Raw genomic sequence first — 23,770 nt, 5'->3', positions numbered from 1 at the left:
TGGAGGAACCTGAACCCCCTTTTGTAATTGTCTTTTCTTGCAGCTCGCGTACTCGTGCCTCTAGGGTCGAGGTAGGTTTTCCATCCCACTTCCTCATGTCCTCTCCGTAGTCACATAATTGAAACCACAGGGTGGCTCGTGGTGTGTATCCTCTGTATCTTCTCTCTTGAACAGAAGAGCGCTTACCTAAGACACTGGTCCGTGTGGGTGGAGGGTAGGGCATATCCTCTTTGAATTGCCGGAACTCCCGGGACAGTTTCTCTACAGCAGAGATGCAGGCCCGTAGGGAGGAAGAGAGACTTTCTTCGTATTGCCGGAGTTGGCCAGCCAATTCATCCACCGTTGGTCTCTCTCCGTCTTTCCAGGCCATTACTGCTAATGAGTTGGCATATGATGAGGGTGCACTCCGTACAAACTTCCGCCACATCGGTTGCGTGCAATTGACTTCATCTGGGTCTTTGGATGATTGTCCATTGTCCAAGTCACCATAAATCACTTCCAGCACAGCTAGCTCCCTCAGGTACTGGATACCTTTCTCCATGGTGGTCCACTTGCCTGGGTGACATAGAACATCTTCCTTGAAGGGATACCTTTCCTTCACACCTGACAGGAGTCGTCTCCAGAGGCTGAGGACTTGTGCACCTTTTCCAATTGCTTTGTCAATGCCCCCTTCTCTAGAAAGGGATCCCAGCTGCTTGGCTTCCCTACCCTCTAATTCCAGGCTACTGGCCCCATTATCCCAGCATCGGAGCAGCCAGGTGACAATGTGCTCACCTGGACGACGGCTGAAATCCTTTCGCATATCTCGCAATTCACTCAGGGATAGAGATCGGGTAGTTACCGTCTCTTTTATGAGTTCTTCCTCTTCCTCCTCTTCAAGCGATGACTCGCTCTCTTCCCTCTTCCGTGCTTGTGATGGCCCTGCTTCAGAGCACTCTGCCTCCTCACTCTCTTCCTCTGGCTCCTTCTTAGAAATATCTTCCTCTTCCCTTACTAAACGAGCTGACTTCCGCTTCCAAGATTTCTTCTTTTGTACAGGGGCAACTGATACCAGGATGGGCTGGTTCTCTGGTTCAGCTGCAACAGTCTGAGTAGCTACAGTGCCCGCCGTGGGGGTTGGAGTAGTCACAGTGCCTGCCACATTGCCATCAGACCCACAGAGCCTCTCTCCCCTTTGCATAGTGTTAAACAGAGCTCGGTAGGCATGGGCCAGGCCCCAGCACATTGCAATGATTTGTGTCTCCTTGGAGCTGCCAGGCTGACAGCATACTTCTTCCAAATATTCTGCTAGTTTATCAGGATTCTGCACTTGTTTGGGAGTGAAGCTCCAAAACACCGGAGGTGCCCACCTCCCCAGGCATTTGCCCATCCTGTTCCACACACCCTGCCATTCATAACTATCCAGCCTTGGGGCAGATCTCCGAGTGATATTCTTAAATTGCTTGCTAACCTTAGACAAAACCGAAACAATGTTCCCCAGAAGTAGCAATAGAGGTATTTTAACCAGCCAAGGGTGTTCAAAATACTGAAAAATTATTGTGATGAAGGAGGAAATGTTATGATAGAGGGTAGCAAAGGTACCACTCTGCATTTCCTCCATAAAAAACCTTTCAGAGGCAGAAGTATAATTGCTAATCGTCTCCACAAGACTGTAGCCAAAATACAGTAACGGCTTTAGTACAGAGCTCAGATGATACCACATTAAGCTCAAGGTCAGTGCTTTAAAAACAAAACTCACAGGCGAGACATCACTAATCATCGCAGAGTACAGCAGCCCGCAGAAACCAGCACCAATCCTTAACATGTACAGCAAAGACGAGAGCATCATGCAAATCAAACTGATATTGTGACCTGCAACCGTTATTATCTCAAGCCTCGAGCCCCATGTTGGGCGCCAAAAAAGACTGTCGTGGTTTAGCCCCAGCCGGCAACTAAGCACCACGCAGCCGCTTGCTCACTCCCCCTCCTGCAGTGGGACGGGGAAGAGAATTGGGGAAAAAAAAATGTGTGGGTTGAGATAAACACAGTTTAATAGGACAGAAAGAAAGAAGGAAACAACAATGATAATACCAACAAAGGAATGTACAAGAGCAAGTGATGCCCAATACAGAAATTGCTCACCACCTCGTGATCGACAGCCCGTCCCCGAGCAGCGATTTCCACCCCCCGGCCAGCTCCAGTTTATGTACTGGGCATGTCGTCGGATGGTAGGGAATATATCTTTGGCCAGTCTGGGTCAGCTGTCCCGGCTGTGTCCCCTCCCAGCTCCCCGTGCACCCCCAGCCTGCTCACTGGCAGGCCAGCACAAGAAGCTGGACTGTCCTTGACTGCTCAGCAACAACCCAAAACATCAGCACATTATCAACCATTTCTCATCCCAAATCCAAAACGCAGTCTCACACTAGCTTCTGTGAGGAAAACCAGCTCTATCCTGACTGAAACCAGGACAACAGCAAAATGAAAACATCCTCATTCCAATCCTAATTTTTACTTGGTGGTTTCATTTTCTTCTAGAAAGGAGAAAGGGTTTTTACCCCTCGAGAAAAGGGGACTGACCTTAAGCCTCCCATTTCCATAGTAAATGCTCTAATCACTAAGCTGTTGGGGATGAGTGGAGAAGAAGGTTTGCATTTTGCAATGGACAAATTTGCTGCGCTCTGTGTTGAACTGGACAGAGCTTTACTTTTTTTAAGCTGTAGTTTTCGACTTAAGAGGAATATGCATTGTCTAACCTCTCTTAGGTGCTAAATACTTCTGTGGGGGTAAGCCAGATGCAGAAAAAATTCTGGTAATTACACATTTAAACCAGTTTCTTTTCTAAATCTAAGGGAAACCTTAACCATCGGTTACTTCTGTGGATTTTTGTTTGGTCTTCAGTTGTCGTTACACGAAAATGATGCATAGCAATTATACCCTACTGGAAAGCAAGTACAAAGACTTGCCAATACAAGAAGTTTTTTGTTGCTTACTACTTTTTGGCATTTTATTGTAGTTTGTACTGTGCCACCATCATTGTCAGTCTACCCTGGGAGAGGAGAGGTATAAACTATCCCCCCTCAATATGTGTGTGTATATATATATATACACACACATACACACACACACACAAATGTACATATATGTACATGCACATACATATGCATATGCAGTTCAAGAAAAATACCTACTAAATAAAGCCAGGACTTTGGTTGCTGACGGAATCCACCAGGTACATTTCACCATAGGTGGAAACTCTTCAGGTTTTGCAGGAAACAGCCGTAAAGAAATAAATTGCAGTAACCTGTCCACCAGCTGCTTGAACCTCCTCTGTGAAATCCTAGAACAAACATGCTGCAGTTACTCTCATGTGATGACTGTCCACACTAGAGTTTGTATTATCAGATTCCAATGCTATTTTTTTTAAAACATGTGTTTGTCCTATACATAAAAACAAAATTCCAAATATAAAGTTGGAGAAGCATGTCTTTAAATATTGGCACACAGCAATGCTCTTCAGTGCACCCCTAACTATGCTTTTTAATGTCTGCAATTTAAAAAAACAAAAAACAAAAAAAAAATCCCCTGCAGTAGAATCATTACTTGTTCTTGATTTTTTTGGTAAACAAAACCAAAAATCCTTAGCTATTTCACTCCACAGTCTGAATACTGAGGAGTTCTCTATTTTTTATTTTGAGATACTTGGTCCTATTGAATAAAGAGTGGGAAGTACTTCATACACTTGTGACAAGTGCACATTTTAAATTATGTGCTGCGCCACTTCCATAATATCACAACAATACACATATATGTGTAGCTATATCAAAGCATCCTTTCCTACATAAGAGCTCGCCTATTTTAATGGTTTAGATTTCTAATACATGTTTTAGGAATAAAGACATCACTATGCCTATTACATCCTTAAGCAAGAGGGCAAACCTTATTTGTAAACATCAGTTCAGATGAAATCGTATATTACCACAATTTTAAGCAAATCTAGACATATTACAGGGTGAGGGAAGGTAGATATAATTTCCATCCTTGCAGAGAAGAAAATCCTTTATACACAGATTCTCTAGGAGGTAAGGGAATTGTGAACATTCAAACTTTTTTTTACCCCAGAAAGGAAGGGAACCTACGTACCAACTTAAAAGTTACTCTCTGGGCAGACTTTATTAGTGAGGTGCTATTAGAGTTATTTTAATTAAACACCTAATGACCTAACTATGCTCTCTCACTACCTCTATTACACTACAAAACAGGGACTTAATTTCATTTGTCGTTTTCATACAATACATACAATTACATTAACTTTTGCAAATTATGCAAGATAAACCTTTATTTAAACAAAGATCATAAAGATGTTTGTATTAATACCATTTAAACATGTATCTAGAAAATGTATGTACATAAATTATTTTGCATGTGTTATGGAAAAATAACTTACATAAGTTATTTTGAAATGAAGGCTTTTTTGTATAAAGGTACTCAGTTTTATACATTAATACAGTTTGCATCTATGAATCAGTATCACTTTGTGGATTGTGTCCAAATGTACTTTGAAAACAACAAAAACAATCTCTTTAGTCAGTTAAATTAACTTTCATATAATTTATAAAACAGTCAACATCAATGGAAATACAGTAACAATTGTAATCCTACAAATGGAATTTTTAATTTTTTATTTTTTTACTTTTTGGACCAGTGCACTAGGAAATGATGGTCAGCTTCTGTTAAGGCTGCTATCTGTCTTAGCAAGTGAGCATAGATGACATAAGTAGAAGTGTTACTAAACTGAGGATTCTGAAAAAGATTAAAAAAAATGTGTTAGGTTAATAAACTGCATAAAGGGAAAAGAAGTCATTAGGATTTTTTTTTACGTTTGTTGTTGCCAGTACAATTACACAGGAAAGGAGTTCACAAAAGTACTGTGACAGTGGTAAAACTATGAAAAAAAACCTATTTGCAACTTCCAGTCAAATAAAAAAATACGTAACTTCTATATTGTAAAAGTATGATTTTTTTGTTTCCAGAGAAAGCCCACAGGTAATAAAGGCAGTACTCAATATATTTTTCTGGATTATCATGTACTGTGTAGTCCATAAATTACACTCCTCTGAGTGATGTGCCTTCCATCTCAGGAATAAGAATTCTCATAGCTCCTGTCTTCCCACACATCAATGCAAACTTATTTTCCCTCTTACATATGAGTTCACACATTCCTACTTTTCAGCAGGATATAATCTTTATAATTCACCCCATACCACCCCAGAAGAAAACTATTGTCTCAGAAAATTAAGTTATCATCTGATCTTCTCAAATAACAGCAGAAACCTCTCCTTGTGTGGAGAGGCATTTTCTACAATGGAAAAATTTAAAGGGGAGAATTTGCTACAAATGCAAATCAACTGTAGTAGCAAAGGTTAACACAGACAGAAATCAGACAACATAGCCAGTCAGATGGACTGGAAAGAGTCTGCTGGATAAAATGCAATATTGGACAAAGTTACATTTGCAATATCAAAAAGTGCATATCCTGAAATTTTATGGAAAGATGAGAGTTCAGCATACCAATAAAGCAAATTTGGGAATAAGAAATAAGAACAAATAATCTGCTAAAACATTTGCTCTTTCAACCCACAAAATTATAGGAAACAATTACATGTCTAACTGTTAGTTCATGGTTTTAATCTATGCAACCTTTCCTCATCAACTATCTTCCATTAAGCTCCCATTCTCATCATGCATACCCTACTCTTCCTCCATCTTTTAACACATTCTTATAACAGGAAATTAAATGTGAAGTATCTCAGCTATACAAAGTATCTTGTTTGCATAGTATGCTGGTTTATAGATTCTAAGTTAAGCAGACACATACCTAAATAAAAATACTGTATTTTTCTTACCTGTAAAAGAATACAATATGCTCTAAGATCATCTTTTGTTCGTGGCCTATGAATGAATGAAATAATAAGCAGAACCATACGGAAACATCACATACACATATTAAGAGTCATGAAATCATGCACCCTATGATTTAACTTTGCTTTGCCAATACATATTGAATACCATATTTAAGGATCTTCACTGCTTTCAGAAATGGAAAAAGGCACAAAGATTCTGACTGCTCTTTAAAGGCAGTAGGCTATGTTAGCATCTGTCTTTTGTGGCATAACACAAGACAGAAGGCAAAACAAAAAAAAAGTCAGAATTGAAGAGTAAGAGGTGTTCCAAAGAGGGAAGTCCATGCTGTTGTCTGTCTTGGGTGACACCACAGAAGAGTTCATTTGCTCCACCTTAGATATTTTCTGCCAGAATTCTCCATACACTTCTATTGCTGCAGCCTCTGTACTTCTTGCTCTTTATCTGCTTTGAGGCTTTTACATAACCACAAACACATATGCAGCAGAAAATGTAGTATAAGGTGGAGAAAGGAATAGTCAAGGGCTGGGTCACAGGTGAATCACAACAAAGCACTGGCTCGTGCTATATATTTTTGTGAATCAAACTACGCATTCTCACTTCTTCTACTTCTTGCTAAAATGTTGTAATCTCCAAACCTTCTGCCTTTGGGCTATCCCTTTCTGCATCATGCACTGCCCTTTCTATGCCATTGCCACACATGAACAGTATTGCGAAGTCAACTTTGGATCAAGGAGTTATCTACGTTAACACATCCTAGCTGCTGTTGTGGGGTGGGTGGGGAGAATATGTTTTACTCTGTGTTCCTTAACTCATCTCACAGTTCAGATGCCCGAAAGATTACCCTAGCCACAAGCAGCTGAGATTCTGAGAGGGGAACGTATGGCTGGAGCTGGGGCTTGGTCTGCCTCTCAGAAGTTCAGTGTCAGCTAACAGAGTTCAAGACACATTTCAGCAGATTTGCCTGCCAAAAGGAGACAAGTTCTTATGAGTCAAGTAAGTTATATCGAAACATTTTCTTTCTTTGGCTAAAACAATAAAGACAAGAAATGTACCAGTTGTAAGTGCTGGCACAGCACTAATGCGAACATTTGTTAGAATTACCCTTTCCATTCTTGTAGTAGACCATTAATTACTCCTTTTAGGACGGACTTCTGAACATCTTGAGGCTATGGAAAAAGGAGAGGAAAAATTGTATCTGATATAATTATACATATTCTATACAAGGTATTGTATGAACAAGCAAGTTTGTTTTGCTTGCGATTCAAGCCAGCGAAGAAATCTTTGTGTTATGATGCTGAGCTGCTAAGTATTTTTCCTCACAGACTACTAGCTGAGGCCTGGAGTTGTGCCAATGGTGTCTTTCAACACTTTAAACAACTTAAAAACTGTAAATATAATTTCTAAATTACTCCCATCCTTTGTTTACTAGGCACAGGACCTACTTTTTGCTACCCCCATCCTCACATTTGCCTTATTTCACACCATGCAGCGTCCCATCAGAGTCATGTCATATCTTGCAAGCAGTCTTTGAGATCTAGCACAGTACAAACTGTGCATTACTAGTAGCAAAAGTTTCCTCCTCTTTTACTAGAGCAGTTTTCATGATTCTATGGCAATTCTCATGGGGCCATTTTAAGTATGTTTTGAGAGATTCTTCAGAAATTGTGCCTATCTGAGAAAAACTTTTGGTATAACTTGCTTCTTAACATATTTCTTTGCTGAAATAATTGTTACAATGTTTTAAAACATGAATTCTTTTCTTCTACTTACAGTATTTAATAAGGCATCATAGACAACATTCACAAATTTTGCATTGATTCCAGAGTCCTCAATGGTATTAAATGGAGAATTGGTATCTTTCTGTAAGTTAGATAATACATGAAGCATTTTGGTTTTGAAATGTTTTGAATATTTTAGCTATCTTTGAAAATAAGTTTAGCAGTAAGTTTAAACAAAATACATACAGATACAACTATTTATCTTCCTTACTAAAACATAAGAATCTAAGTTGCTTTTATTAATATATGAAAGATTAACCTAAACAATATTAATCCTACATATTGGCAATATTCATGTACTCCATTACCTTGTTGTTCTATATTAAAAATGTAAGAGAGTTTGGTTTCAAATGATGAAGTACATTGAGTTTTCATCTTTCATCTTTGTTGTTGATCCATCATTAGACAAGAGCAACAAAATCACAAGCGTTCAACATTTGTTAAGTAACTAAAAGTCACAGGTTATTTTGTCCAGGTTCAGGCCCTACTGTCCATATTAAATATCATAAGCACATTTTGGTCTGTAATAGGCAGGAAATACTAATTTAGCATGAATTCAGAACGTTTTCACACAAGAGTATGAGCTTTCCCAAGGAAACCTGAGTATGCCATCACAACACAAGAACAGCTATACTACTTGAGCCCAAATGGCATGTTTTTTTAGGGACAAGGAATTTCTGTTTCCAGATTTGCCTGGGCCTCCATATTAGCTGCATTAACTTGCAGGTTTTTAAACTGTAATTTGTGTAGAAAGTATCTACACAGTCACAGTGTCACAAAACAAAGTACACTTGAAATATAGTTGCCTAAACTGAAATGAATAAATCAATACAATAAGATTATCTACCGAAAGCAGGTAAGATCATGACAAAATGATCTCAGTGGCCTTGAGTAACTAGCTGCAAGCCTTTAACTGATGTTTTTGTAAACACTTTGAAGACACAAAGCACTGTAAGTACTAAATAGTATTACGAATTATTTTCTACCTTAAATGCAGCATTTATCTCCAGGAAAGAATCAAATGTTGTAGAATAAAAATCATGTACAGCTTTCCAATCTCCTGATGATTTAGCCTTTTCCACATCATCCCTAGAAAGAACATATTAGTAATATATGGTAATATTGTAATATTACAATATGTAATAACTGTGTAAAATATAGTAATATGGTAATATTTTCAATCTTCCCAACCACTTAGACTTTAGATTGCACTGTAACTCTAAGCTTTCCTCACTAGGAACACGTCAAAGACAGACAAGTATAACATCAGTATCTTTCTAACATCTTCCTTGTTATTTTAAGATCATGGTATTACAGAAGAACAAAAGCATAGTTTGTGTTTGATACACCTGAGCAATCTCTCTTATTCAAAATGTTAATTCATGGTGTCACAGTTCAGTACATTAAGACAAATAATTAGCAGAACAGAATTATGCGGAAGATACACTGACACAATAAAATTTCTGAGACTAATTTATTTGAGTATGCAGGCTCCTAAACTAGTCAAATTCATTATCATTCGTACAAAACTTTATTTCTCTTCATATTTTTCAAATAAAACTTAATCATTGCATGCGACTCTACACGTTCCTTAAGATGACAACAAAATCTATGACTTTACTCTTAAAGTCCTTTTATTGGACCTTAAAGTAAATATATGTATATGAAATTTTGTATAATATCATACATTTAAAAAACAAAACAAACCAAACAACCAAAAAAGCCCAGCTAATCTTTGATGCAGAATTTTATTTTAGCTATCTACCATACTGGTTATACAAATCCCAGTTTGCTCCCCCAGATAATTTCTTTGTACTAGATATTTTTTTAAAAAGTTATCAGTGGAACATACCAAACATGCTAATGACTTTTTAATAATTTACTTGAAAGAATAAAATTCTTGATAATTGCATGATTAGGCAGCAGTCAATAGATACAAAAATCTGAATATGGAAAAAATTTCGGCTCTTCAGATCACCTGAATACAAACAGAGGATCACCTCTTGTAATGTGCTCTTTTATACCTGTTTCCTTTTCCAGCAAATACACACAGACTAATCAAAAAACATTCCTTTTCCTCACTGAATGCACAAAATTTCAAAAATGGAAAAGAGCAATGAAGAGTATATGCTCATACGTCTCCTGGAGCAACTGCGATCCCGCCCCCCCCCCCATCTGTTTGAAAAATAGAAGAATCAAGCTCCTCCTTAGGAATACTTCTCCCCATTTCCTGACCAAGATTATCCTACTGTAAAACACTGAGTGGTATTACAGCAGCATAATGCTGCTCTGTGGGTGCTAAGGCCAAAAAAAAAAGCCACTAATTCATTGGAAGTGTAAATACCCCTCTAAGAACACATCCACTCTAAAGAAACACTGTGCCAGTATATGACATTTCCTCAAAGGACAGTTCAACATCACAACTTTTCGGAACATAGCTATGGTAGAGGAAAAAAGTGTTCTCTATTGTCTTGTGCCCACAGCGAACCAAGCAAAGCCAGCAAAACTTTGTGTAGACCTGTCATCAGGGAAACACAGTTAAAAACAATTCAGGTGGTTTCCCTGGGGACTTCTGCTAGCCTAGCTAAGCTGATCAAGCATCACGTACCAAGTATTGTTAACAGTGCTGGAAGAAATCTAATGCAGATACAATTTTGATTAAGGGTCTGTACTGACCAGGAAAAGCAGAGGTGGAACACAAGACACCATTTCACATCAATTCTACTTTCCTTCTAGCTAAACCAGTGTTAGAGGGCAGCAGCATAAATATTATTTGCAGAGACTCCTTAATCTTAAAACTCTTTTCACTTAGACAAACTTAAAGCATAGCGCCTCTCATAGAGAAGTGCTAGAATAGCTTACACTTACGCTGCTTAAAACTGTGGTCACAAAAGCAGCGAGAAATAATTTTTTGCCATAAACCTAATACTGAAAATTAACGCTGCTTAACATAATGCATGAAGAAAGGTCATCTGCACTTTCGGGCAAAGTTAGAAATAGTGCAGTCCGTGTAATCACTGCTCCAGATCTTCAAATATGATGTGTTTTTTAACAAAGTTATGCCATTTCCTCAAATGACAGTGTCAACATAACAGTTTTTGGGAACATAGCTATGTTACTTAATACATTTTAATACATTACACTTAAATACTTTTAAGTGTCTGATGTGCAGTGTTTCACACACGACTGAGAATGCCCAGGACCTCAATGGACAGGACACACCATAATTGGCAGTACAAACAAAATACCGAAGATTGAAAGGAACTTTTACAGCCAACAATAACCCATATTTTTTTACAAAACTAAACATCCACGGAATGTCAGGAACTGAATTTTTGCCTCTAAAGTACAGGCTTTGCCATTTCTTGAACAGAACAACACTTAAGCTAGAGAAAGTATTTTGATAATTTTCACAGAGAGTTATCAATCCCACCATCACAACCAGACTAACTACTGCTACTACTTGTCAGTATTACTGAATTGTTCTCTCATTTGAGATTAGCAAAATCAAATGGATGAATTAGGAAAAAATGAAGAAAGTCCAAAGAAAGAGAGTACACTTTTAGAAACACCAGGGTAACTTACTGAAAATCTTTCACAGTTTTTGTTCGGATGGGAAGGGAAGGTTCAGGAGGAATTGGTGCTTTCAGTTCTTGGGGTAGTGTATCTAGAGAGATGCGCTGCTTTTGTCGTACATCAAGGCAAATAGGTGGTAGGTCTCTCACTTATTGGAAAAAAAAACCCAACAAACCAGACAATAAATACAATGCAATCATATCAAGAACAGTTAGCTAGTAAAATATAGACATATAGGAACTAGGATGGGGGGAAAAACAGAACACTCAAACTGTCTGATTCTACGTCTTTAAACCCCTACTCATCCAAGTACTTTTCTTACCATGTGGTCATCCCAGACAGGATGGAAACTTCCACTAATTGAAGGGAAATAAAACCCTATAAACAAAAACTGTGTCCTGAGTCCATAACCAAGTCTTTGTTAACAAAGTGCTTCCTTCTGCCAATGGAGTGAGAAAATTGGCCAGTCTGTCTCCTGTCTCAGGCTTTCTGAAAGATGGGAGACTCTACTATTTTATAAATGACCTGCTGGACAAAGTTGCATTCAAATTATTTGTCTGTTACAAAAGCAAAGAGAACCAGGACAGATTTTCACAACTGAATGGCTAGCATACTGCTGACCTAAAAAAGAAAAAAGCTGGCAATTTCTATTCCAAGTCATTATTAAGGAAAATAGCAAAATATTGTACTTGCATAAGAGACACTGGTATTGCATTAGTAATAACACATTGGTATACATACAGCAGCATTCACATCACACAAGAAAACCTCAAGCTCATATATAGTTCCATTTTTAGAAATGAGTGCTGCAGAATTTTCATTAAATCTATTTGTAGCTGTAGATGCTCAACCTTCTGAACATTAAGCCAAGCGCCTTCTAAAGTCAGATGCATAATCAAAGTGCCTATTCTGGACACCACATCCATCTGAACTTATGAGGAACTCAAGCTAAGCAAGTTAGAGTACAATTACCAAAAACAATCAAACTAAAAAAGTCAAAGTATGTTATGGAATTGGAGTTACCCAGGGTGATCCTCTTATATTCGCTGTTTGAAAGACAAACTGAGCAGTCCATGACTAGTAGCTATTAGTCACGAACAGTGGCATTGTCCATTACTGTATTTACAATATATATTCTAAATATTGTAATATACAAACTGCAACACTGGTGTTCCCTACACCTAAGAAAAATCTCATGCACAACCACACCAAAATCCAACTATTTTCTGACATACAAGCACAAGTCTTTAGTCAGTTTTTCTCCACTGTGATATATAATTTTAGCTAGAGCTGACTGTGGATCATCTACAGCCTCCTAAAAGAATCTCTCTAATAAATTAATTGGGAAATGCAAGCTTTCTACCTTGCAGAAAATTACTGCTGAAATGGTAACATCTTTAAACATTTCTTCTCAATAAATTTGGCTGCCTATACTAAGTACAAATAGCAGTGCTTTAACAAGGTCTACTCCTTCCTCTATATTTGAGAACATTGTATAGAGTTTCTGTAGCAAGGATTTGGCAGCAGGGGGGCTGCAGGGGTGGCCTCTGTGAGATGAGAAGTGGGTCTGCCTCTATGTCAGACACAGGCAGCTCCAAAACGGACCCACCACTGGCCAAAGCTGAGCCCATCAGTGACACCTGTAGCATCTCTGTGCTTAAATATTTAAGGAAGGGTAAAAAACACTGACAGCATCTGAGAGAGAGAGGGGATTAAAAAGAAAAGAGAGAAACCACCCTGCAGACACCCAGGTCAGTGGAGAAAGAGGTGCTTCAGGCACTGGATGCAGCCCATGGAGAAGACCATGCTGAAGAAGGTTGTGCCCCTGCAGCCCATGAAGGACCACGGTGGAGCACATATCCACCCTGCAGCCCATGGAGAGACCATGCCTGAGCAGGCTGCTGGCAGGAACTGTGGCCTGTGGGGGACCCACACTGGTGCAGTCCGTTCATAAAGGACTGTGCCCTGCGGAAAGGGCCCATGTTGGAACAGTTCTTGAAGAACCGCAACTCATGGGAAGGACCCATGTTAGAGAAGTTTGTGAAAGACTGTATCCCATGGGAAAGACCCCATGCTGGAGCAGGGGAACAGGGTGAAAAGAAAGGATTAGCAGAGATCAAGTTTTAGGAACTGACTGCAGCCCCCATTCCTCACCCCCCTGCACTGCCTGGGGGACAGGAGGTAGAATAGGCAACAGAGGAGTGCAGTTGAGCCTGGGAAGAAGGGGGAGTAGGGGGAAGGTGTTTTGCGTTTTGTTTTTGTTTTACTTAACTGGCAATAAGTTAATATCCTCAAGTCAACTTTGTTTTGCCCGTGACAGTAACTGGGAAGTGGACTCCCTGTCTTTATCTCAAACATGTCCTGTTGAGGAGGGAGAGCGATAGAGCAGCTAGGTGGGCATCTGGCAGCCAGCCAAGGTAAACCCACCAAAAACACGAAAAAAAAATTCCAATGCAGTATACACAAACATCCATTTTACTGATGGTGTCTTCTCAAATATGAAATGCTTTTTTAATCTGATTTATACAGCATGTTTTTAAAAAGCATTTACATGAATTATGATGTACGTTTGGGATAAAAGACACTGTACAAAATAAAGGTGTCCTCAAAAGTCAAACATATTAAACCAAAATCTCTATTAATTGTCTAAGAACCCTCTAAGCCCTTCCACTACAATTCCAAGAGTTGTTGTTTTTTTAAATTAACTAAACATCAAAATAGTATCACTATTCTGCTGCCTACTCCATTTATCACAGCAGGGAAATAGCTGCTAACAGAATCCCCAAAACCCAAAGGTAGATTCTTTTCACTCATGCTAATGACAGAGACACTGTCACTGTACTTAACTCAGCCACTATTCATGAGACAATAATAGATCAGAGCTGCCCTCAATCCCCTGAGTATGGCATCGATTACACATAGACAACCTTACCCACTCTCACAGCCGGAATTTAAACCTACTTAAAGAGAAGAGTAATAATTTAAAAAACCAAAGTGAACACACTAAATTAATTCAAGCCAAGGTGCCAAACAATCCTGCCATTGCACATCATTCTCTGAAAGCAGGATGGACTGACTTGAAAGAAACTATGATTATGTCTTATTTTTATGCTCTGAGAAAGACAAGTCATTTTAATTTAGCTCTCATTCTGTCTTCTCAATTTTAAATGGATTAAACATTGAATTATAACCAGCTGAATACACTGAAATGAGGAAAATATTCTCTCTGCATCTGCAGAACAGACAGCTGCTGACAGAAGCTGTTTCTCATTTCAGTAAATTTAGACCACAGGTGCTAAGCTGGTAGCTTGCACCTTGTCAGTGATGCAATTTTCTTTGAAATATATGCAGCTTAAATTAGATATTTAGATAATAATAATTAGATACTAAATTAGATCTGTTTAATAAATACCATCAACTTCAGTATGTTTTGCCATAATTCAAGTTTATTTGTAAACAGATTTATTTGCTCACCTGACATTCAAAAATAATAATAAAGATCCATCACGAGTTCCATTGAGGAGAAACTTGAAACTTTATGCAATGAGTTAGTAAGGAGCAGTAACACAATATTACAAGACAAGAAAAAGCAATCGCTCCTGGATGTTTGCCCAGTTACATCAAGTAAAGACTCAGCAATGCATGACTGCTTAGGGAATGATCAAAAACTTTGAGGAAGAAAATCTCATTGACACAAAGCAGAACTGACTACTACAAGGAAATTTAGGGTGAATGAATTTAGAACAGCAGTTATTTTCACGGTGACCAACACAGCTACTGGCAGATGACAATCTTCAATGTAGGTAAAGCAAACAAATCTTACTTGTATTTGCAGCACTATAAAACAACTAGAACAATCTAGTTCATATACAGATTTCATACCAGATCATTGTTGCATTAGAAGACTTGTTATATAATTTCAATATCTGTGGCAGCTATATAACAAAAACATCACCCCAGCTTTCATGCTGCATTTACATTTCCCACACTTTTGTTTTTCAACAAAATTAACATTCTTTGAACTCAAGTCTGAAGTATTACCAGTATATGCACAGATACATACACATGCATATTCAGAGAGATAGCACATGTATAGATAAACTGAAAAAAACCCCACCAACTCAGCATCATTCCTGAATTGCAGAACAGCAAAAGAAGCACTTTTAACCGCGAAGGTTGCTTCAATGATTGTTTTTTCCATAGAATACACATACCCCCTCAAAAAATTTTGACTGCACCTTGGACTGTTCGTAAAAATAACCTGTTTTTATACAGGCAGGTTATCCTGATCCTGACATTACCAGAATATCTGCTCAATTTTACCCATTGAGCTCAATTTCAAGAATATATCCTTCACTATAATATTGCTCTGCATTACGTGTGGTGAAAATGAACAACTAAGTACTTACAAGGCAGTAATTAAAACTGGAACAGTATCATGTGTGGAAAGAAGTGAGGGCACTTCAAGAGAAAGAGGTATTTAATGTTTACCATTCTTGTCAGGTATGAAGAAAAAAAAGGGGGGGGTGGATTTCTTCTGCTTAATGAAGTGAATTCTGCAAAATGTATTTTTCATTTTGCTTGGCCCAATACTAGATTTAATCTTTCTTTGTCTAAATTCTATTAAACAGCAGGCTTTCATATCATAAGACTGTACTAAGCAACTATTCAGACAGAAGCTGAACACAAAACAATTAAGGCTTAAATAATGAAAGACAGTAGCTTGGAGGCTATGAATGCATGTTTCTGTTAAAGAAGCTAGCAGCTGAGTAGTTAATATTGACAAGAGGTCACTTTTAGCTTCTGAGGAAAATAACGTTATCCAAGAAAGGCATAACATTTTCTTTCTCTGAGGACTTCTGGATTCCAACAATACTGCAATTGTTTACAGGCGAATTCACATACAAAGACTTTTCTTTACAAGTTTGTAAGTGAGAGCAATGGCTACCTGAAGATTATTCTTCCAGCTTTGCTAGCTCGACCTTACAACACTTTGTAAGAAGCAGCAGAGCTCTGACCTGCTTTACAGCATCTTCTTTTTGCCTTACCCCAGATGTTGCCCTCAAGAACGCCACTTCTAGCTTAACTCTGGTAAGTTATGCAGCAGAAGGAGAATTCTTCACTGGCCATCTCCAGCCACCTTTTTTTCTTTGTGTAGTACAAAGCGACTTGAGCAAAGTACAAAATCCTGTCTGAGACATCATTTACACATAATTGCCTTTTGTGTTTTAGTGATTGCCTTTTTTGTTTGTTTTTAAGTAGAAAGCATCTCCTTACTCCATAACAAATATTTCTTTTAAAAAAAAAAAAAAGTCTTGCATCTACTTTTACTTTTGCAATATAGCTAGTAAGGATACAAAGATTATTTTATTAAGGATCCAATCTTGCAATGTATAAGCCACCTTTTTCTGCACAACTTTGAAACTGGCAACGCCTGTCCATAGTTTTGTTTCAAACTCACACTACTGAGATCTCTTAAGTAAGGCAGTAAGAGAGTAAATCTCTTTCTAGCCTTGAATTCATTGAGTGCTATCATGACTCAGAGAACCACAGAATAAGAAGGCTGAGGGGGACCTGGTCAGATGAAAGATCAGTACAAACCTGACAAATGTCTGCACAGCCTTTTATCAAAAGTCCCAAATTACTGAAATTTCCTATCCTAGCCCAAAAATCTAACAAAAATTTCAGGTCTAACCATGTCATCTCACCAGGCTTCATGATTCTAGCCTACCATACTGAATACACAGCTCCACTTTCTATCTTTTCATCAATTACCATTACCTCATCATACCACAACAACCCTCCTTCTTGCCTTTAAAGCTCTTCAGAACTTAACCAGTCTTTGCCTGTGAATTTTGTTTTGAGTCATCACTGGTCTTCATCTTCACTGAAGAACAGCAACTGTCTCCCTTAAAAGCCCTACGCTTGCCTCATCTCTGTCATCTTTCAGATAGCGACAGAAAAATCTCCACAGAGTTCTGACACAGCTTCTGGAGAAACTGCCAATCTGACTGCAGTTAGACAAACAGTATCTGCAGATGGACTACTGAATCTGTAACTTTAAAACTTCAGATGATTATTTCATCCTCCAGATCTATTTGTTTTTCTTACCCAACTTGTCTCTATGACATAACCTCTACAGGGTATGGGCTATCATATATATCACTGCCTGTACAATGTACAGCACAGCAAAATTTAATGCAATCTAGAGTTCTAGATTTTCTGGCACTACCACAATTACAAATATTGGCAGAACACCGAGCACCTTCTTAAATTGGTAACTAAGTAACACGGGGCTTTTATTCTCTTACCATTTTTGATGTTGGGTATAACAAGTTGCGTAGGTGAATTTCTGTTTCCGATGCCTTCTTTCTTTTGGTTGATAGTTGTGATGAAATTGCTGAAAGTAGAAAACTGATTTTTGGCTCCTCTCTCCAACCCCTGTAATTAAGATGACAGCACGGTATAAAGGGATAATACCTTACTACAAGAGTAATCTTACCCAGGAAGTATGACACAGAATACTTAAATATCTTTTATCTTGAAATCAGATTGGTAATACCTAAATAAGACATTAAATAATGATTCTACAAGTTTGTTTCAAATTGAATCAGGAGAGATACCACAAAATTCCTTTCCAATACATTCAAAAACTCAAGTATTAATTTGCAGGATAAGAAGATATCCTTTGATTACTGTGAGGAAAACACAATACAATTAGAATGCTTTCACCAATATTCTAACTTTCTGTACCCTAATTTCTAATTACTTTCATATTCCTCACTACATCCAGCTCAGTTTAAACAGATGAAAGTATCACATACTCCTTTTTCCAAATACACTGAAGTAGTTTAGACAAATTTCCCAAGACTTGAAATGTAGGGCCAAAAATTCTACGTGAGCTAACCTCCTAATAAAATTAAAATACTAGCTACCTGGGTAAAAACACCTAATGATTCAAAACTGTCAGCATCAGCTGCCACTGAGGAAGGACTAGCCAACAAACATTTGTTAACAGTGTTAAAAAAACCTGTATGTGCTGCCACCAAGGAGCCTGCACAAGCCTTTGCTAAGAAATGTTGAGTGCTAATGTGTTTTAACAGTGAACAGAAGTGAAATCACACAACAGACTTCCAACGGATTGCGCCAATTGGTCTGTTTGACACTGAGTGCTATTAGATATAGTTATTTACTCTGGAGAATTTGCAAAGCATAGGTGGGTTAAGGGGCTTGCCCGAGACGACAGAAGTCACATGATGGAGATTTTAATTTCCATCTCAGCTTCAAGTCAACAGCTGAAACCAGGCAAAGGTAGATCAACTCAAAAAAATATACACACTCTCCCTGCACATCCTAATTTTCAGCCTCACATTAATCTAAAGATTCATGTGATATCTGGTACCTGCACGGTCAGTTAGAAAAAAAATTTTTCATGCAAATCAAAACTGTAATTCCCCAAACAAGAATAAAAACTCTAGAATAATTAGCATAATATCCTATCTTTTTTTAAACCCATACATTTCCCTTTCCCCTTAAGAGTAGTAAATTTGGACTAAGACATGCAGCCAGAGTTCTGAGGAAAGTACTTCACTTCCACCACAACATCCTGAAATACCACCAGGAGGGTAATAACACAGCCCATAAACCTGCCATGCCGCAGTGTACGCAAGCTGGTACACTGCCAGGAATTTAAAATAACTGGGCACAAACAGTCATTTTTCCATGGCTTATAACTCAGCAAATTATAAATTTGAACAATCAGCAGGACTTCTGGCTTTAAAAATATCAAGTTTCAATTTCTAGCTCCAAATTACTTGTATGCAACAAACATTCAAAAATAAAATGTAATTACCACTACAATTTTCACATTAACTTTTTTTTTATTATTCTATAACCTTTGAAATATTATTAAGATGCTTCTTAAAAATCACCTGGCACATGACTGGAAAAAAAACAGACCCTGACCAAACATGCCAAGACATATGACTGACTGAAAAAGTACTTTTAAACAAATACAGATCTGAGGCTAATCTGCTGTGTCACAAAATATATCCTCTAGGTAGAAAAATTCTGGAATTGGGCCTAGTCTAATTATGATTAATAGGGAATAGATATCATAAATAATTGATAAGAGGAGTTTTTATGAAAAAGACTATTGTGACAGCCTTTTTGCCACTGAAATAGTATAGTTGAACAGTTATTTTAAAAGGTTCTTCTTAATGCCACTTCCCTCAGCTGTGATCAGAAAACACAAAAATTTCATGGGCTATTTAACTGCATCAGCCTGCTCTAACTGCAGTTCCAACAATGTTAAACAAACATATGGACAAAGGCTTTACGGGAAAGCCCCAGAGGAATACTGGGACACTACATGCTCATTAATGAGGATCTCTGACATCTCCTGGGAGAGTAATCTAGGACAAGTGTACAGCACCATGTCATACTTAGAAAATTTTGTAGGAGGTCAGTGAGCCTCTAGAGCCAAAGACTCTACACACATACTGCTATCAGAAAACTGAACCGGCATAGTTTTTAAGAGCTTTTTAATAACTCAACTCTGCTGGCTTCTTAATGGAAGCATTAAGCATTAAGCCCTCCGTAAGACTGGAGAGGTACTAGCATTATACTTCATAAATACATGTTTTTCATTATTGAATTTAAAATTAGATGGTGAAAATAAGTCAAACTGTTTGCAAAGAGGACATACAGAGTGCTTTCTTGGAAGAGGCAAAAGACCACCTAGAAGAGTTTCAAGAAACTCATACTCTTCAGCCCTAATATAACTCAGTCAAAACCCATACGTACGTTGCAAGCAAAGGCCAGTGAGGAGTAAAAGGTTTTCTTCCCTGTGCAAGAAGGCATGGAGGATGCTCAGATTACCTAACGGCAGCTCTCAATGCAACAGTCTATGCAAAAAATAGGATTTTTCCCTTCCATTCGTATCTTGAAAGGTGTAATATTGGACTGGTTTTGCTTTACAGAAGTCTCTACTTGTTCCTGCTTACCAGGGGGCAAGTTATTTAGCTTCCCACAAGTTTCTTTTCAGAATCTGAACACTGATCTTCAAACCATCAGCCCTTATGCATTATTTCTAATCACCATTTGGCCCATAAGAAAAGTCTGAACTCCTTGCAGGATCATGCTAATTTATTGATGGACTAATTTAATCTCCACAACTTTCTTTAGAAATCAAAGCCACCCCCCAACCCCAAATAACCATTCTTCCACAATTCCACATGGCTCTCAGCTAGGAAAAGCCACAACATGAATGACAATAGCAATAGTCACATAATCCCTTTATTCCAACTTGCAGCCAGCTTAAACTCCAGATGAGACATCCTTTGCGCTTGTGCTCTTAAGAGAAGAGGGACACCAGAGTTATCTGTTGACTTACTAAAATTCTGACATTTTCCACAGCTATTGAGGAAAATGGAAACTGTTTAAAGGATGTGTCACACCTTCACATTGCCTTTGAGGAAGCTCTAGTCATGGCACATCAGTTGCACAAAGCTATGATGGGTCTTTAGTGCCCTGATGAAAATGTCAATTACACAAAATCTGGGGAGATGTTCTGAGACAAGGATATCTGAGGCTCACTTCATATAGAAACAAGGTATAATATCTGTATCACCATAGTCATCAGAAGATGATTATAAATTTAGAAATAATAGGCAGAGAGAACATGAAAATTAAGGTCATCTGGAATATCACTGTATTTGTATCAGGCATGTATTTTTAAAGGAAGGGACTTTAATGGGAAAAAACCCCATGAATAAGCAAAGATGTTTTTAAATGACAATAAGTTTCCCCCTTTGGTATCATATTACAAACTCTTCCTCAGTTTAATGAGGGGGGAGCTGAGAACATGTTTCTCTCTTCAAAAGTGTTTGAGATTATTTGATTAAGTAATGCTCATTTTTTGATGTTCAATCAGAACTTTTAATACAAGAACTTGTATTAAAATCATGCTATATATGATGAATCGCACACGTACTGCACAAAGCCCTGGAATTAGATGTGTAGGTTGGTCACAACTAGGGCTTCGCAGACCAATGGTTCAATACGTTTCTTTACAGCAATTCATAAAGGTCTTGCAAAAGCATACCTGCCTTCCCCGTTTGGTATATTTGGATCAAAAGCTGCATTCTGTTACAAACAGAGAAATCCAGGGCTATGGCAATGTCCATTACATCTGTCCACAAAACTCTCTGTATCATACTATTAAAACCCATATGCAGCTCTTTGTAAATTCAAAATCCCACAGGCATTTGACAAGCAATCACACCTAGCCAGATCTGAGCTCCTCTGCAGCAGGTCAGCTTAAGACAACTTACGCCTGTAGGCAACAGTTCAGAGGTCCATGAAGGATGTTCAAATACAAACGAGTTCTCCTGATTCTTTAAGGCAGTAGGATTTCTACACGGCTGCCCAGTTGCACACGTTTTTCATTAGCTGAGCTAAGCCTGACACATTTTAGACCAGCACTTGCATCTTTATTCTAAGAGACTGGCATTTGCCATTCAAAGTCTGAAGTGGAGATTTTCAAAGGTAAAAATAACTCCTGGGCATTTGTCCATTAGAGACTTCTCCCACCAAATCGGTATTTGAATCACAAGAGCAAACACATTCTTCCACATTCAGACAGATTTGCAAAGCTGAAAATCCTTCCGAAGATTGGAACATTGTAGGCACAACACAAAATTGGCAGAATTGCTCAAAGGAGTTTGCAGTTTGCCTATGATTACTTTGTTTAACAGTACCATTATTTCACAACAGTCATAAACATTAGATGCTCAATCTTTTAAACTCAAATTATGTAAAATGATAATTTCTAGTAAGTCAGATACTTATCAGAACTGTTGAACTAAAATCTCCTAACTGTATTACTACAGGATTGGTAAAATTTTTGCTTGTTGTTGTACTTCAGTAAGTTACAGCAAGCTTTAATGTTGAGCTACGTAAGATATTCAACTCACGCCAGGAAAATTTTATGTTTCGTAATATTATATGGTCAGCAGAAAGAAAATCATAACTCCGGTAAAGTTAAAAATCTCAAACAAGATTTCTGAAATGAAATTATTCTGGCAAATATCCTTCTCACAGTGTTTTTACCCATGTTAGCTCATTCATCAGTTATGGAAATGTTTTGTCATCTTTGCTTCAACACAATGTAAAAACTGGAAAAGACCTTTTAAGAAAAAGGTGAAACACACAGAATATTTTCCAGCTAGCTCTCTTGCTATTAAGAGCTGAAACCCTCCACCCTCGAAAATCCTTAACGAACATGCACAATGCTGCAAACCCTCAGTGATGACTAACCCAAAAGAGCAGACCGTTGTAAAATGTTACAGAACTATAAGTAGATGAAGAATTTATAGCTCCGTATGTCACTGCTTACAGATGCACCCGTTATTTTTAAGAAACTTGAATGAAAGCCTCTCAACGGAAAAGAGCATGAAAGAAAATTAACACGATGCTCCCCCACCAGCACGAATAGAGCGGCAAAGAGAGCAAACGACAGGGGTGACCGCACAGGCGGTCCCGCTGCCCGGGGCCCGGCGGGCGGCAGCCCGGGCGCTGACGGGCCACCCGGCCCCGCCGGGGACATCGGCAGACCTACCCCGGTAGCCACGCTGGATGCCGACGGGATGGGCGGCAGTTTCTCTCGCTCCTTTTCTTTCTCCCCTTCTTCCTCCTCTTCTTCCTCATCCTCGCCGCCCTCCTCGGCTGACGCGGGCGCCGCGCTGCCCTGGTTTAGCTCCGCGCCCGGCGGGAGCCCCGCGCCGGGGCCGGGGGGGAGGTCGGCGGTAGCCGTGGCCGCCGGCGGGCTCTGCAGCGACATGGCCCCGCTCCCGGCCGCCCCGCGCCTCTCCCCGCAGAGCAGCGCCGCAGCACACGCCGGTACCCGAGCCCCCAGCGCCCTCTTCGTGTCCTTCCTCCTGCCGCCCCCGGGCCCCTCCGAGGAGCCCCCGCGGGCACCCCGGTGCCGCCGCTCTGCTCTGCTCCGCTCCGCGCGGGGCCGCCGCGGCAATGCAGCAACCGGGCTGCTCCCAGGCGCGCTGACACCCCCGCACGGCGGGGCGGAGCGCGGCCCTGCCGCCCCCGCCGAGGAGGGGGAGCGCGGGACGCAGCACAGCGGAGGCGGCCGGCGCCGCCGGACCCCGCTGCCCTGCGCCCCCTCAGCCACCGCGCCACCTACAGACCGCGGGCAGGAAAAAGGGCCGGTGCGGTCGCCATGTTGTTTATAGGCGGCTCATAGAAACGCGCTTGGCGACCGGGGGCGCCGCGCGGGGGCAGCGGAGGACACGGCTACGGAAACTCCGTAGCGCAGGAAAAGCCGCGGTGCGGGACAGGCGGCGCCGGGCGTACGGGAATCGGGGCCCCTGCGCAGCCGCGCTGGCGATGGGCGAGCGCGGCGTAGCGCCCGCGCGGGGGCTTTGCTCACCGGGACGGGGGTGGGGGGCACCGCCGGGCCCCCGGGGTGGCGGGGGCGCCCAGCAGCACCCACCTGCCGC

General features: G+C 39.7%; 1 protein-coding gene across 1 annotated transcript in view; it reads right to left on the bottom strand.

Annotated features, from left to right (window-relative positions):
• HECTD2 (HECT domain E3 ubiquitin protein ligase 2) overlaps positions 1–23,751 on the bottom strand; it is a 54,805-nt gene extending 31,054 nt beyond the window's left edge. Inside the window, exons 1-9 of the mRNA XM_082002222.1 lie at positions 22,876–23,751; positions 17,567–17,696; positions 11,265–11,403; positions 8,666–8,768; positions 7,672–7,761; positions 7,003–7,067; positions 5,883–5,928; positions 4,670–4,779; positions 3,168–3,316 (exon numbers count right to left, since the gene is read on the bottom strand). Of these exons, the coding sequence (XP_081858348.1) occupies positions 3,168–3,316; positions 4,670–4,779; positions 5,883–5,928; positions 7,003–7,067; positions 7,672–7,761; positions 8,666–8,768; positions 11,265–11,403; positions 17,567–17,696; positions 22,876–23,097 (1,054 nt within the window). The 5' untranslated portion in view covers positions 23,098–23,751. The remainder of the gene's footprint in view (positions 1–3,167; positions 3,317–4,669; positions 4,780–5,882; positions 5,929–7,002; positions 7,068–7,671; positions 7,762–8,665; positions 8,769–11,264; positions 11,404–17,566; positions 17,697–22,875) is intronic.
• Positions 23,752–23,770: the final 19 nt, after the last annotated feature.

The sequence above is a fragment of the Phaethon aethereus genome, assembly GCF_964289735.1.
Source record: "Phaethon aethereus genome assembly, chromosome: 7".
NCBI lineage: Eukaryota > Metazoa > Chordata > Aves > Phaethontiformes > Phaethontidae > Phaethon > Phaethon aethereus.
This window is presented reverse-complemented; position numbering and strand designations above follow the sequence as displayed.